Source organism: Nothobranchius furzeri, chromosome 4 (genome assembly GCF_043380555.1).
Source record: "Nothobranchius furzeri strain GRZ-AD chromosome 4, NfurGRZ-RIMD1, whole genome shotgun sequence".
In the NCBI taxonomy this organism is placed as follows: domain Eukaryota; kingdom Metazoa; phylum Chordata; class Actinopteri; order Cyprinodontiformes; family Nothobranchiidae; genus Nothobranchius; species Nothobranchius furzeri.
Window position 1 is genome coordinate 4,913,712 of NC_091744.1, and position 15,853 is coordinate 4,929,564.

Here is a 15,853-nt window from a genome sequence, read left to right on the forward strand (position 1 = left end):
CGTTTCCATAGTTTTATTTAGCAATTTTGGGTATTAGTGGCTATGGCTTTTTGTTCTAGGTCTTCCATGAAAAACTGGCAACAACGTCCTCTGCTGCCCGCGGATAAATGGAGTAGGAAGTGACGCCACCATCAGCATCAGCTCTGAAGATGTTTGCCGCCGCAAACGAAAAGTCAGCAAGGTAAAGAGAAACCTTATCTGTGTTTAAAAAAGAACCAAAAATGGAATTTGAAGACAAACACAGAAAGAGCATACAAAAGATGTTTAAACAACAGACTTCCTTTCATCAGTGGCAATGAGTAAAGAGGTAAATGTGTAAAAAGATAATGTTTATGAATGGTGAAAAATTTGTAACCATTTGTTATAAATTAGTAAATGCATTTTGTCCTCAAGGGCTCCTGTAGAAGGAAACATGGCATCTAATATGGCTTTGCCCAGAGACTTTGAACTACTCCCATGTATTTTAGACCAGATTTTTATGGTTACATGTTATTTTTCAACAACCGGGCATCATTTAATTCATTTTTAACAACATTTTGATGGAAATTTTCTGAGATTAATGATAAAAAAACTACACATTGTCCATTTAAATAGATCTAAAAGTAGTACTGGTTCTATTAGTGTCATTTAGTTGTGAAAATTCAATGCAACTATTCCATGAAAAGACTGAAAAGCTGCTTATATTAAACACGATTTATCATTTTTAGCTAGAGTCCTTTAGCCACAGGTTGCATACCCCTGTTCTAAACAAATATTCATGCAGCATCAAACAAGTTTCTTAGTGGGAGTTTGTTGTCTAACTTTAACTCATTTGATAAAACAGAATATTATAAAGGTTCCAGGCTGCACGTTCATTTTTGTTTTGCAGCTGGAAAGGTTCAAAATCAGCTGATGAAGCACACAATGCCTTAAGTCAAGGATTCCCAAAGTGTGGTGCGCGCACCCCCGAGCTGCCGCTAGGGGGTGCGCGAGGTGAAAAGTGTAATGGCTGCAGAGCTCAGAGAAGTCTGTCATGTGTCACCATTATTGTAGAAACTCATTTGTGGGTGGATCAAAGAAAAAGTAAGTGGGCACAATAAATGTAATTGAAAACAAGTATATTTTTGCGCGCGTGTCCTCCACATGTGCCATAGCTTCATAATAACAATGCGCCGAGCTTCAGCACTCTGGTCTGCGCACGCCGATATGTTCTGTATTTGATCATTTTTAACGGTGTTGGAGGAATCTGAAGGTGGCGAGTCATTCTGGCAGATTGTAATTAACACCCTGTCTCATGCAGGTGTTCTGACGTTGTAAACCTCACACACAGAACATTGTGGATGTAACTAAATAACAAGAAATGATTCCCATTCAGGCTATTGACAGCGCGCTGAAGATCTGAAGTTCAGAGTGCGTCTGTCAGAGGTCAGACGAGTTCCAGCGCAACCACGGCTCACGGGTGCACAAGTGAGCACATCTGGGCTGGGCAGAAGATTAAATAGCGCCAATAACGAGACGCGGTGACTTGAGCGGCTGTGGCGCTCGCGCGCGCGCGCACACACAGATTCAATAAGCGCGCATGCTGCTTTACCTCCGGCGCGCCGTCAGACTGAAGGCAGAAATGAACGCTGCCTCCACCACGATAAAAACTTTTAAGAGGTTATTTTTCATTCAAGGTCAAATTAAGATATTAGCTTCTGGGATGAGTCGGTCCGCTCCAGCCAGTGACTCCTCATGAACCTGACCACAACTCCTGTTACTGCAGCATGTGTTATTCCAGTCCGCATGGCAGCGGATCGCAGATTCAGCCACACCATAAAACAGCAATAAGTCGGTCTGAGGTAAAAGTGAACATCATGGCTATATCTTGTCCCCTATAGACATTTGACTACGCACAAGTAGGTGATCAGCTCAGGTTTACGCAGAGCAGAAGGAAGGAGAGCGCTCTGGCCGCACAGGTTAAACGTTCCTACTTTAAGAAAACCGTTAAATTGCATTGTTTATGTGCTACCTGGGCACTCTAAATATTTATTTAATATTAAATCAAAGGAATTTGTAATGGTATCGAATGTTTATTAATTACTACTTAAAAAATGAAAGTGATGGGGAATTTTTTTTAACCCTGTCTGTTTAGCTTGACATCTGATATATATATATATATATATATATATATATATATATATATATATATATATATATAAATATATATATATATGTATATATATATATATATATATATATATATACATATACATATATATATATATTATATATATATATATATATATATATATATATATATATATATATATATATATATATATATATATATATATATATATACATATATATATATATATATGTATATGTATATATATATATATATATATATATATATATATATATATATATATATAGAGCCATGCCCCGATGTGTGTGGGGGGGGTGCGTCGACATGGTCGGGACATAGAAGGGGGTGCGCGGCTAAATAAGTTTGGGAACCACTGCCTTAAGTTATAAAAATATTTTTAACCTTAACTTTGTCTGCAATTTTTCAGTTCTTTGGGACGTAGAGGATGTAAAATCCTTTACAAGAACAGTTTCAACTCCACTTCAGGAGCAGCTGTGTCCTTCAACAATCAGCATTAAACCTGAAAATCTGCCAAAAACACAATTTTCGAGTCGACTGAAACCTGCAGACCATGAGACGTAGTACTAATGTATTTTACCAATTCTTATTTAAAAAAAAATAAGTGAAAAAACATTTTAAAATTGTTTTCATTTTTAATAAAATTTTACCTTTTTTTTAAACTAACACCACAAATGACCCCAAAGCTGCTCTGGACTAATTTTCTCTACACTTTTTCTGGAGCAAGTAACGGATTTAGATTCCTCTAAAACACACCAAAAACAGCCTCTGAAATTTATCACTTAGTTTATTGATTTATTGGTAAAGTTTCCCAGAAAAGTGCTGCTGCATACTGATAATATATTTGCTCATATCACAGGTTTTTATACACGTATGTAAGCTAGCAATACGTCAAGCATACACGGGATAAAAACATGAAGAAAAATGGGGACAATTTCTGTCTTCAACACACTTAGTTGGTTTACTTCCTTGGCTTCAGGAGATGGAAGTTTCCAAAGAGCGGTTGTTGATATAAACCCACTGAAATGTTCTCATAACGTCTGAAAGCAGGCACAGAACACAGAGACAGACAGTCCAAAAGGACCTCCAGTAAAATATGTAGGAAAATGTCTGAGGTCACAACAGAAAAGGAGATAAACATTGTTAAAAGGTTTATGTCAAAGTTCACAACATAAATATTCAAAAGGCAGATATAGTCAACACAAACTGTCTAAATGTTGGTTTTGTTTAGTGTTGGATTGCATCTTGCAGTAAAAAGAGCAGTGAAGGCACAGAGGCTGCTCAAAAACACTCTGTAACCGCATAGATACTGGACAGTCTGCAGCACGTCGCACCAGTACAGCACAGACTTGTAAAGCATGTTGATGAATCAGATCCACAAAGGCAGGTTTTCACCATGGTGCAACAGCGGTGCTCTCGAGAGATTTCACAAACCCTAAAGAGCAAGTTCTGAGTGTTCTCAGTTTCCTCACATGCAACGCAAGCGATGGTAAGACACATTTGCGCAACAGATTTTCTCTCTGGGTCGTTGCGGAGATGCCGCAGGAATCTTTATCTAGTCAGGAAATGTGAGAACAGTAAGACAACTTTGGGAGGCTTTTGAAACCAAACTGTAAACAAAAGGAGAAAAAGCTGAGATGAGCCATAATTAAGAAACTTTGACTGTGTCAAAAAATATTTATGTGAATTCTGCTCAGATGTCTTAGTTTATTTGCGTTTAAGTCGTGTGATCTCGACATATATTAAAGTTTGTCACTAAAGTTCGAAAATTCTGATTCAATAAAAAATAAATACTGAATTCTGAAAGACTGGGGTTCGTGAATCTTAAAGGGATTTTTCTGTGAAAAAAAAGCTACAAGTAATTATCAGAATGGCCTCAGTTTGGAGAAACAGATATTAGCTCTGGTTGGCCAGTTACAAAGTAATTCTGCTGTCTTTGAAGAACACAAATCCTGCTCATTTTAACGGCTTACATTTACATTGTGGTGGAAATTACCAAAGGATTTCATTAAACTTTACCAAAATAAATATAAAATGTGAAATTTGTGTTTGTATAATCTGTTAGGCAAGGCCTTGAGCTTGAAACTTGTTAGCTGCATTTCCACTTTAAAGCCCCCTTCAGACAGGCCACGAAAAACGGAAATGTTCCGGACTCTGTCCGTAAGACCTTTGTGTCTGAATACAAACATCTGGATAATGTTTTCCGTAATTAAACCGGACAAAGGCCCTAGTAACAGGTCCGGACTTGTTACGGACAAGGTGGCTGCTAAAGACTGGTGAGGTCGAGTTCCGGACAGGGAGGAGGGGACCGGGGGACGCTGTGCGCACCTAGATAGCTCGCTCCTGTAGCATGCGGCGAACCACGCCAGCTCGCCTCCTACGGTACCGCCTAGACGCGCGACGGAGCGCTTCACACCGCTTCAATGATTCCTTCAACCATTGAGCTTCATCATCCAGGTCTCTTATGCGTCTTCGTGTGCGCAGAAATATGCCTGACATAAGTCCGATTCCCCCCCCCCCCCCCCTCCCCCCCGACATCTGGAACTTTTCCATGCTGTGTGAAGGCAGCCGAAAGGACAAGTTCCGGTACCAAAGTGGTGTGTCTGAAAACACAGTTCCGGTTAAAAACCGGATTGAATTGTCCACACATATTCCAGAATGTCTATCTGAAAAGGGTTTAGGAGTTCCCAGTCCTCTCAGATGCGTCTCCATGCAAAGCTTTAAAAGGCGCTTGTGGAAACTAATAAAATTAAAGATGTTTCATTCTGAGAAGGTAGGCCACAATTTAATCTATTTGGGGGACCAGGAGGACAACTGGCATTAAAACAGGATCGTTGATCAGAAGAATTGCTGCTATTTACGGTGCTCTGTAGGAGACCATATGGTAGTGTAAATTATGGTGGATTAACGCCACTTTTGGTGCCGTTGGGAGTTTAAAAATGCTGACTTTAAAGTGGCATCAAAATTGCTTATTTTCTCTTCCTTCCATGCTGCTTCATCTGCAACTTCGTCGTCGTCGTCTTCTTCCTCCGCTTATCCGGGTCCGGGTCGCGGGGGCAGCATCCCAACTAGGGAGCTCCAGGCCGTCCTCTCCCCGGCCTTGTCCACCAGCTCCTCCGGCAGGACCCCAAGGCGTTCCTGGACCAGATTGGAGATGTAACCTCTCCAACGTGTCCTGGGTCGACCCGGGGGCCTTCTGCCGGCAGGACATGCCCGAAACACCTCCCCGGGGAGGCGTCCAGGAGGCATCCTGACCAGGTGCCCAAACCACCTCAACTGGCTCCTTTCGATCCGGAGGAGCAGCGGTTCTACTCCGAGTCCCTCCCGAATGTCCGAGCTCCTCACCCTATCTCTAAGGCTGAGCCCGGCCACCCTACGGAGGAAACTCATTTCGGCCGCTTGTATCCGCGATCTCGTTCTTTCGGTCATTACCCAAAGCTCATGACCATAGGTGAGGATTGGGACGTAGATCGATCCGTAAATCGAGAGCCTGGCTTTCTGGCTCAGCTCCCTCTTCCCCACGACAGATCGGCCCAGCGTCCGCATCACTGCAGACGCCGAACCAATCCGCCTGTCGATCTCCCGATCCCTCCTACCCTCACTCGTGAACAAGACCCCGAGATACTTAAACTCCTCCACTTGAGGTAGGACCTCTCCCCCGACCCGGAGGTGGCAAGCCACCCTTTTCCGGTCGAGAACCATGGTCTCAGATTTGGAGGTGCTGATCCTCATCCCAGCCGCATCTGCAACTTGTAAAATTAAACAAATGCTGTTTTATTTGGCGGCATTTGCCAACATGATTTCTCCAGGAGTTACAGCCAATCAGCATGATTTAACTACAAATCCCACCCAGAAGATTCTACTGGATCGTTTCTGAGTACATACTCCAGTTCAGGTACTCTGCTTGGCCCTGGAAAATGGGTCCTTTCAGGCCAGCCCACGGGAGAAGATTCAGTAAAATTATACACAAGTTCATCTTCGTTTCTCCAAACCGAACCCATTCGAAGTGCCAATGTACAACAACAGGTAAGAGATTCATTGTTCATGTTTCTACTTAACCCTTCCTAACCCTCACATGTGATTTAGAAGCACGTCTTCACCCAGTTTGGACGCCATGAAGAGAAACTCCCTCACAGCCTGACTAGAGATCTAAGGTCATACGAGAGTTCCAGAACTAAAAAAAGATCATTTTTCTGCTGCTCGCATCACAGCAGACACACTAATAATGTTTTTGCTGCAAACCGGGCAGATACATGCACAAGCACATGCCTTTAAAACAAGCTAAAAGCCCTCAGTTGTGGCTGGAAGTGATCTGATGCTTTGAGGAATACCGTTCATCATCTGGCTCAGCTTTCCTTTTGCATCAGTTTGATTCTTAGTGAGAAATACCAAAGATTGTGATGCACTGTTTGGTTTGTAGTCAAAGGCTGCATGATTTTCACTCTTACTTCATTAATCCTCTGTAGCCCTTTTTGAGGCTAATGAAAGCTTTGGTACAGAAATATTAAGTTACAGATGTATAAACATTCATCTGAATTAAAGCATTAGAGGTTATCTATCCTTTGATGTAATGTGTCCTTCTGCAGCTCATGTAGCTGATGCTCATCACATTTCAATCAATCAAAGCTTTATTTATAAAGCGCCTTCCGCAACCCTGTCAGGAAGCCCAAAGCGCTGAACATTGTACAGTTGTATGTAAATATATTGAATAAATCAACAATAAAAGAAATTCAAATTACAAAATACAAAATGGAAATTACAAGATAGATGAAACATTCTGGTAAAGGACAAATGTGTGAAACACATCTGGATTGAGTGGATGGATTGAGTGTACCATTGAAAACTGTGGAATGGATTCAAAATAAAAGAGGGCCAAAATCAGACATGTTCTGGAAACGCCAAGCGGAGGAGGTGTGTTTTTAGGTGATTCTTAAAGACTGGCAGAGAAGGGGACAGCCTAACTGAGGGTGGCAACTGGTTCCAGAGTGACGGTGCTAGGACTGAGAAAGCCCGGTCCCCACGGGTACGACACCTAGACCGAGGGACAGCGAGCAGGCCTTGGTCAGAGGAGCGCAGAGCGCGTGATGGGGAGTGTCTGTTCAGGAGTGTGGCCAGATAGGGGGGACCACCACCCTGGAAGAAATGATAAACAAAGACGAGGATTTTGAATTGTGAGCGATAGCAAATCGGAAGCCAGTGCAGAGAGGCCAGAACCGGACTGATGTGGTCCCATTTACACATAACCATCACCGCACATGCATGTGCTTCCATTTAGCACTGAATAAACACGTAAAAGGCACTAGCTAGTGTGCGTTTCTGCATATTTCACTGTGTTCCCCTTAAAAGGGATGTTTACGATGATGCAAAAGTAAACAATTATGTTAAACTTAATTTGAATGAAATGGACTGGGATGCATGAAAAAGAAGCAAAAAAAATATTTTTTTTTCTTAAAATACAGTTTTATTTGTGAATTTACACGGATTAGCAATACATCTAAAAGCAACTCCATTAGATAACCATTTATATAGGATTTTCACAGGTCACAAAGTAGCTTGGCTCATTCTGGCACGCCAAAGCAAAATTTGTTATTTTTCTTTTAACTGGAAAAAAAATAAAAATAAGAGCTGGATAGAGAGGCATTAGTAAAGCAAGGTGCAAACGGTTGAAAACAGCAGAAGAAATAAAAAGGATGAAATAGACATTCAGTTCATTTGGGAGCAATGTTTGCTCATAAAATACTTGAGCCTAGTGCTCTCTGCAAACTAAGAGAAAAGTGTACTGCAATGGAGGATGAAAGAAAACTCAGTCTGAGTGATAAAACGTGGTTAGTGTCAGGTTGTCCGTTCCCCATGTCCCTCTCCACCACACACACATACCATTTCCAGACTCGCACCTCCCATCCCTTCTCCCTCTTCCAGTTTGTGTGATGCCAGCTCTTCGCCCAGAGCCAAAAAGCTGTCGTTTAGTACGGCTAAAGATGCTCCCTTACGCCCTCCCACCCTTCCTCCAAATCTAATACTTCACATTGCTAGCTGGGATATTGGTGCATCTACTGAAACTGCAGGGGGTGAAGGATATGGGGGCAACCCATCACACTTTGGCTGAGTTCAGCTGTGGGTCATCTGACTGCTGCAACGTGATTGTGTTTACTGGAGGAATCGCATTAATAAAAAAAGAAAACAGGAAGAGAGCAGGAAAACAACAGGAAACAGGCTCACAGTGGTTTCGAATCAAAACAAAACGTCCACACGACCTCAGAGTGATGCCCCAGTTCATTTGGGATTATTCAGGGCAAAACGTGAAACTTAATGAAATAATAAAATTATTAAAAAACAAATGAAGTTGAGTTTTTGGAGGTCTGAAGAGTCGATGCAGTCAACGGGTGATTGTGGGTCCATGAAGCCTGAGCAGGAAGATGAAAATCACAACCCTTGTCTCAGTATGGCTTTAACACACACACACACACACACACACACACACACACACACACACACACACACACACACACACACACACACACACACACACACACACACACACACACACACACACACACACACACATTCCCAACTCCACTCTCAAAAGGATTCCCAGTTCAGCTGAAAGTTAAAAAAGTACTTCTGGTGTAACACCAGTGAGATCGCCTTGACCTCTTTGTCCGACTCACTTTCTCCATCCCGTCTTTTCTCTAATTGTAAAAAACAACCTTGCTTTCTACTTGCACAACCAAAAACTTCATCATCTCCTTCACTGATGAAAACACCTGCTAAACTAAAATGAGTCACAAGAAAAGTGCTGCGCGACGAGTAAAAAATATAACATCTACAGCCAGGCTCCCTATAATTGTGCTCTAGATGTTTTCGTGCTCCGCTTATTAGGAAACAGCTTCGGCGATGAGGCGTTGCTACGAAAATAGGCGTCCAAATAAACGTAGCTGTTAGTGAAAAAACAAAACAATTCAAATCTCTCCAAAAGCTTTAAAGTGAGTCCAAGACCAGGTTGAACAACCTATTTTGAATCCAACAGATTTCATCTCACGAGATGTTTTGCTTTATGTTTTCCACAATTATTCCAATAAATTTGGCAAAAAAAAAAAAAAAACCCAACTGAGGTGAAGAGGACTAAATATAAAAAATGCTACACAAATGTGAGCTATTCTTCCACCTCCACTATTTCTAGCCTCATTAGGATTTATTAAATCTATAAGTAAACCATCTGGAGAGGAATCCTGCATCTGTCTGGAGATCGATCTCGAGCCTGTTTTATTCCAGTGCGGCTCTGGCCTTTCACTTCTCTCCTGTAGACTCGAGAGGGTAAAAAATGCTGCAATCCAGTCATTTCAGGCTATTTTATTATGAAGCAAAAACTCCAAAACGAGGAGGCTTCAAGCTTAATTCTGAGCCTGAAAATATAAAAAAGAGCCAGTTAATCAGGATATAAGTGACACTTCCAAGGAGGCTTGTTACTGCACGAGTGATCAGGTATGAAACTCCTGCCCTCGTCACCTTCGTGAACGTTTGTGTTCACAAACATTCTTTTCTGTTCGCAGAATAAGACCTTTTCCATTTTTTTATATCACAAACCATTTTTCTCTTTTGTTAAATCTTTCTTCTGCCGTTTGCACATAAAACCTCTCGTAAAAAAATCCAATAAAATAAAAAACAAACAAAAAAAGGACAGAAAAGATACACAGGTGTGAAACAGAAAGGAGGAGCTGTTTGCTTCTCGCCCCCCGCCTCGCCTCCAACAAAAACTGCTTGCTTTCAAGCCTCCGTCTTCTCTTTCTTTTTGTTTTTCTTCAGGAACGACGGCGTGCGGAACTTCTTCTTCTTCTTGCTGTTGGGTGACTTGGAGGGGGAGCTCTCGGGGGACAGCGCCTCCTCGATCTTCTCCCCGGGGCGCACGGTGATCTCCACGCTCTCCACGCTGGTGGTGAGCTGACTGACGCGCTTCGACAGCTCCTCGTCGTGGTTGTCTTTGCCGTTCACCAGGCCTGTGTGGTTGTCTGGGAGGAGGAGGATGGAGTCAGACAGCGTGTCATTAGAAGCCCACCACACTTAAATGGCATAGTTCAGACAAAATGTCAATACCAGACAAAGACATCCTGAGAAAATCCAAAATGCAGTTTTCAAATGATTTTACTTAATGAAAAAAAAAAATAAAAAGCTAAATCAACCTGGTCCTATGTGAAGATCAGCATTAGGTAGTAATGCATTACTTTTACCAGAATTTGATGAGTTACTTTGGAGATAAGCTTAATCAGTTGTTGTTACCCTAGACCAGTGGTTTCCAAAGTTGGGTTCAGGTTCCCAGTAGGGTTTTGAGATGATTTCCAGAAATAAAAATAAAATAGCAAAACAAATGCTGAAGCTACATCTCTAACATAGTAACATTTCTACTGAATGGTCATAAATAGAGGTGAAAATGAGCTGCGGCGGTTTTCTTTATGCCCTGAAATGTTTAACTTTTTAATCATGTTTGTGTCAAATTAGAAACATCTGGGCTTGCGTGTCTTCACCGCTGCTATTTTGAGGGTCTGAAGCTGAAATGTTTGGGAACCATGGCTTTAGTCAGTCACCGGCCACTCATGCCGCCCATCCATTTAAGGGGCAGACTGGTGGAAACGTGGTGTTAGCAACTAGCATTTCACCCATGCAGCAAGTTCACTCAGCCAGTTTGAAGGAAAGGACCAATTTCAAATGCTTGCCTTCAAACCTGCTGAGTAAATATCACACTGCATGGGTGAAGTCCTTTCTGCGACCACATTTCCACCAGTCCGGCCCCTAAAATGTCCAGGCGGTGCACCAGGCTTATATTTTTTGTCATTTAATTATGATGAAAAAGAATAGATTTTGAATGCTTCTGAATTGTTATCAATTTGGCACGTTTGACATTTCAGTGAAAGGATTAAATCGTGGACACCAGAGGTTCGGGGAGCCGTCAGGCTGAAGAAGGAGGCCTACAGGGCGTGGCTGGTCTGTGGGTCTCCGGAGGCAGCAGACAGGTACCGGATAGCCAAGCGGGGTGCAGCAGTGGCAGTTGCCGAGGCAAAATCTCGGGCGTGGGAGGAGTTTGGTGAGGCCATGGAGAAAGACTATCGATCGGCTCCAAAGAGGTTCTGGCAAACTGTCCGGCGCCTCAGGAGAGGAAGGCAGCAACTCGCTCACACTGTTTACAGTGGGGAGGGGGAGCTGCTGACGTCAACTGAGGCTATAGTCGGACGGTGGAAGGAATACTTTGAGGAGCTCCTCAATCCCACCAATGCGCATTCCGAGGAGGAACCAGAGCTGGGAGGCCTGGGGATGGACTGTCCGATCTCGGGGGCAGAAGTTGCTGAGGTAGTCAAACAACTACACAGCGGCGGAGCCCCGGGGGCGGATGAGGTTCGTCCTGGGTATCTCAAGGCTATGGATGTTGTAGGGCTGTCATGGTTGACACGTCTCTACAACATTGCGTGGTCATCGGGGGCAGTTCCTAGGGAGTGGCAGACCGGGGTGGTGGTCCCCATCTTTAAGAAGGGTGACCTGAGGGTGTGTTCCAACTATAGGGGGATCACACTCCTCAGCCTCCCTGGAAAGGTCTACGCCAAGGTACTGGAGAGGAGGGTCCGATCGATAGTTGAATCTCAGATAGAGGAGGAGCAATGTGGTTTTCGTCCTGGCCGTGGAACTGTGGACCAGCTCTATACCCTTGCAAGGGTGATGGAGGGGGCATGGGAGTTTGCCCAACCAATCCACATGTGCTTTGTGGATTTGGAGAAGGCTTATGACCGTGTCCCCAGGGGCACCCTGTGGGGGACGCTCCAGGAGTATGGGGTGGGTGGCTTTCTGTTGAGGGCCATTCAGTCCCTTTACCAGAGGAGCGTGAGTTTGGTCCGCATAGCCGGTAGTAAGTCGGACCTGTTCCCAGTGAGGGTTGGACTCCGCCAGGGCTGCCCTTTGTCACCGGTTCTGTTCATCACTTTTATGGACAGAATTTCTAGACGCAGCCGTGGTGTGGAGTGTGTCGAGTTTGGTGGCAGGAGAATCTCGTCTCTGCTTTTTGCGGATGATGTGGTCCTCCTAGCTTCATCCAGCTCTGACCTTCAGCTCTTGCTGGGTAGGTTCGCGGCCGAATGTGAAGCGGCTGGGATGAGGATCAGCACCTCCAAATCTGAGACCATGGTTCTCGACCGGAAAAGGGTGGCTTGCCACCTCCGGGTCGGGGGAGAGGTCCTACCTCAAGTGGAGGAGTTTAAGTATCTCGGGGTCTTGTTCACGAGTGAGGGTAGGAGGGATCGGGAGATCGACAGGCGGATTGGTTCGGCGTCTGCAGTGATGCGGACGCTGAGCCGATCTGTCGTGGGGAAGAGGGAGCTGAGCCAGAAAGCCAGGCTCTCGATTTACCGGTCGATCTACGTCCCAATCCTCACCTATGGTCATGAGCTTTGGGTAATGACCGAAAGAACGAGATCGCGGATACAAGCGGCCGAAATGAGTTTCCTCCGTAGGGTGGCCGGGCTCAGCCTTAGAGATAGGGTGAGGAGCTCGGACATTCGGGAGGGACTCGGAGTAGAACCGCTGCTCCTCCGGATCGAAAGGAGCCAGTTGAGGTGGTTTGGGCATCTGGTCAGGATGCCTCCTGGACGCCTCCCCGGGGAGGTGTTTCGGGCATGTCCTGCCGGCAGAAGGCCCCCGGGTCGACCCAGGACACGTTGGAGAAGTTACATCTCCAATCTGGTCCGGGAACGCCTTGGGGTCCTGCCGGAGGAGCTGGTGGACAAGGCCGGGGAGAGGACGGCCTGGAGCTCCCTAGTTGGGATGCTGCCCCCGCGACCCGGACCCGGATAAGCGGAGGAAGACGACGACGAGGATTAAATCGTGCATTGGGCCACCGCTAATCAGAGGACACAACTCATTTTAACTACAGCACATTTCATAAGTGTTTATCAAAGGAGACGTTTAGAGGTGTAAGCGTTGGTGTTTTTATCTGCAATCAGTAGTATTGGGCACATTTAAAAAAAAAGTTATTTTAAAAAAGTAGCTAAGTAGCCCATTAAGTTTTGGTATACATTATCAACACAGTACCTAAGTAACTTTTTGAATGAGGTAACTGTAACTAGTTACTTTTTTCAGTAACACCTTAATGAATCATATTATAAAATGCTACAATTTAGAAAGCTGAGTCCAGTCCCAACCAGCCACAACCAGATCTATAGAATGAAGTAATCACAAAAACAGAAGCTGCTCGACAGCGTTAAGCAGGCTAAAAGATCTCAAAAAACAACACACCCTGTCCCGTTCTAAAGAAATTCAAGAACAAAATAACTCAGAACGACATCTGAAACTCTGCAGGCATCGCTTGGTTCAGGTTGAGGTCAATAAAAAAGAGGAATGTGGATAAAAACGGCATCAGTAGGAGACTTCCATGACCAGAAACTCTGCTGATCAAAATCGACCCAAAATCCCATCTCACGTTTGTCGATACATTTGGAGAGGCCTGCTTTAAGACCTCTGGTAAATGTTCTAAGGCCTCGTGAGACAAAAGTGGAACTACTTAGAAGGTGAGGGTACTGTTTAAAAAAATCATCATGCCAACAGTAAAACATGGTGGTGGTAGTGTGATGGTCTGGGGCTGCTTTTCTGCTTCAGGAAAAAAGGTGGAACTGCAAATTCTGTTCTCTACCAGAAAATCCTGAAGAACTTCTGAAATCTTCATGTGAAACAGCAAATTATCTTTGCCTGATCCTGAAATGTATAAAGTTTTTCACAGCACTGTTATGAATAAAAGTCTGAACTAATTCCATATGATTCTTTATTATGCTTCACATAACAACCCCTGTGACCTGCTTGCCCGGAGACTCTACCCTCCTTTACGCCTGATAACACTCTCATAACAACCGTTCACGTAACAGGTCCACTAGCATCAAGTCCTGAAAGGGTTACGCGATCCAGGACATCTGTTTCATGTTACAACAGTAAAGAGCTCTCGGGTTATTTACACCTTCAAACGCACAGGATGATATTAGGAAAGCAGAGAATACAACATTTGACCCGGTTACGAGCACAAGAACAGGCTGACCCCATAACAGAGGTGTCAGAAAATACGGGCCCCCTGAGTTGGCGTGCTGTCAAAGGGTAATTGCCATTGTGTGGATTTGCATGTTTGTCCTGGAAGGAAGCTGACAGGAACTCGATCCCATGGTGCCATTATTTACCACTAGTAATAGGGTTCCTGTGATCGCTGTGTTTGTTGAAGGTACATTAACTAGTTTCAAATGTCAGACAGGAGAACTTGGGCGTTACGAGACCAAATACAGCAGATCTTAACAGCAGCAGAACACCACAATTCATCTCAGGTGACATTTCTGAATGTTCATGGTCCAGGAGGTCTGAGATGAAATAAGTTTAATGACCTGAGCTTGTGACAGTGATTAGAATTTATATTTAGTGTTTCCACAATTTTATATAGACATTATTTTGTTTTTGCCTCAGAAGTTATATTATATATATGTTTTGGTAAGCCTAGTTCTACAAGCTCAACTGCAATAAAAGGATTTGTACTTTCCTCAAGTAACAAGCTGTAAGGAGTCCCCTGGTGGAGATTGCATAATGTATAGCGGTGTTTCGTTTCGTAGGTGCCGTTTAGGTTCGGCCTGTTTGGTTCGCTCAACTTGCGTACCATTTTGGTGAATTTTTTCCGTTAAATAATTAATTTTTATTTACGTGATTCAAGTGCAGCAGATAAAAGTTCTTGGGCGACTTTCCGCACGGGCGCTGTATTGAGTGACGCATGATGGCTGCACGCGCCCGATCTCCGTTAAAAAAATATAACCTGCAAATTCTGATCAACGTTTTTCAGAACGGATCGTACCAGCTGGCTGTCGCTGCTACTGAGGAGCCTGTAGACCAGGGCTATTCAAGTTTGGGCCTCGAGGACACGTTTTAGTTTTAGTGGTTTCTCTGGTCCAACACACTAGATTCGGTGGTTCAGTTACCTGTGCAGCAGCTCATCAGGGTTTGCAGAAGCCGGTTAATCACCTGCTGATTGAAATCAGGTGTGTTGAGGCAGAGTTAAAACTAATGGTCCATGCAATATTAACTTAGCCCCATTCAGCGTTAACCAATAGCATTACTGCTACTTCACACTGGAAGCATCAACAGAGTGGAACAGCAGCCCAACTAGGGATGGGTACCGAATTCGGTACTTTTTAAGGTACCGACCGAATTCCATAGTACCGACCGAGCACAGATTCACGTCGTTTCAAACGGTGCCTCGTTTCGGTACCCGTCCATCATAACGAGAACTTGCCTAGACAGCTGCGCATGCGCAAGAGCGTTATGTCGTCGGTCCCTGCGAGTGAGTTGTAAACAGAGCAGCACGGTAGAAAGAATGCACGCTAACGCTTGGGTCCACTTCACTAAATGTGATGGGTGACTGGGTGATGAAACCAGCGACAACAATCTAAGTGAGTCATCCTCATCTTAATCTGTTCAGGTAGGTAAATAAAATGTTTAAGATAACGTTACCTTGATATGTTAGCTTCCGTTTCGCTAATGGTGCATTTGCTTTCTCCTCGGAACTCGAATTTCCGCCTAGAAGAACATGAACGCGCTCTAAAGTTTGGCTTCACTTTACTAAATGTGACAGGTGAAGATGAAACCAGTGACAATGATCTAAGTGTGAGGCATCATCGTTTTAATCTGCTCCAGCAGCTAAATAAACTGCTTAAGATAACGTTAGCT

General features: G+C 43.9%; 1 protein-coding gene across 11 annotated transcripts in view; it reads right to left on the bottom strand.

Annotated features, from left to right (window-relative positions):
• Positions 1-2,897: 2,897 nt before the first annotated feature.
• Positions 2,898-15,853, bottom strand: part of add3a (adducin 3 (gamma) a) — a 162,745-nt gene continuing 149,789 nt past the window's right edge. For all 11 annotated transcript variants that reach the window (XM_070550012.1, XM_070550014.1, XM_070550013.1 and 8 more), the window contains one exon: positions 2,898-10,134. In XM_070550012.1, the coding sequence (XP_070406113.1) occupies positions 9,893-10,134 (242 nt within the window). In that variant the 3' untranslated portion in view covers positions 2,898-9,892. The remainder of the gene's footprint in view (positions 10,135-15,853) is intronic.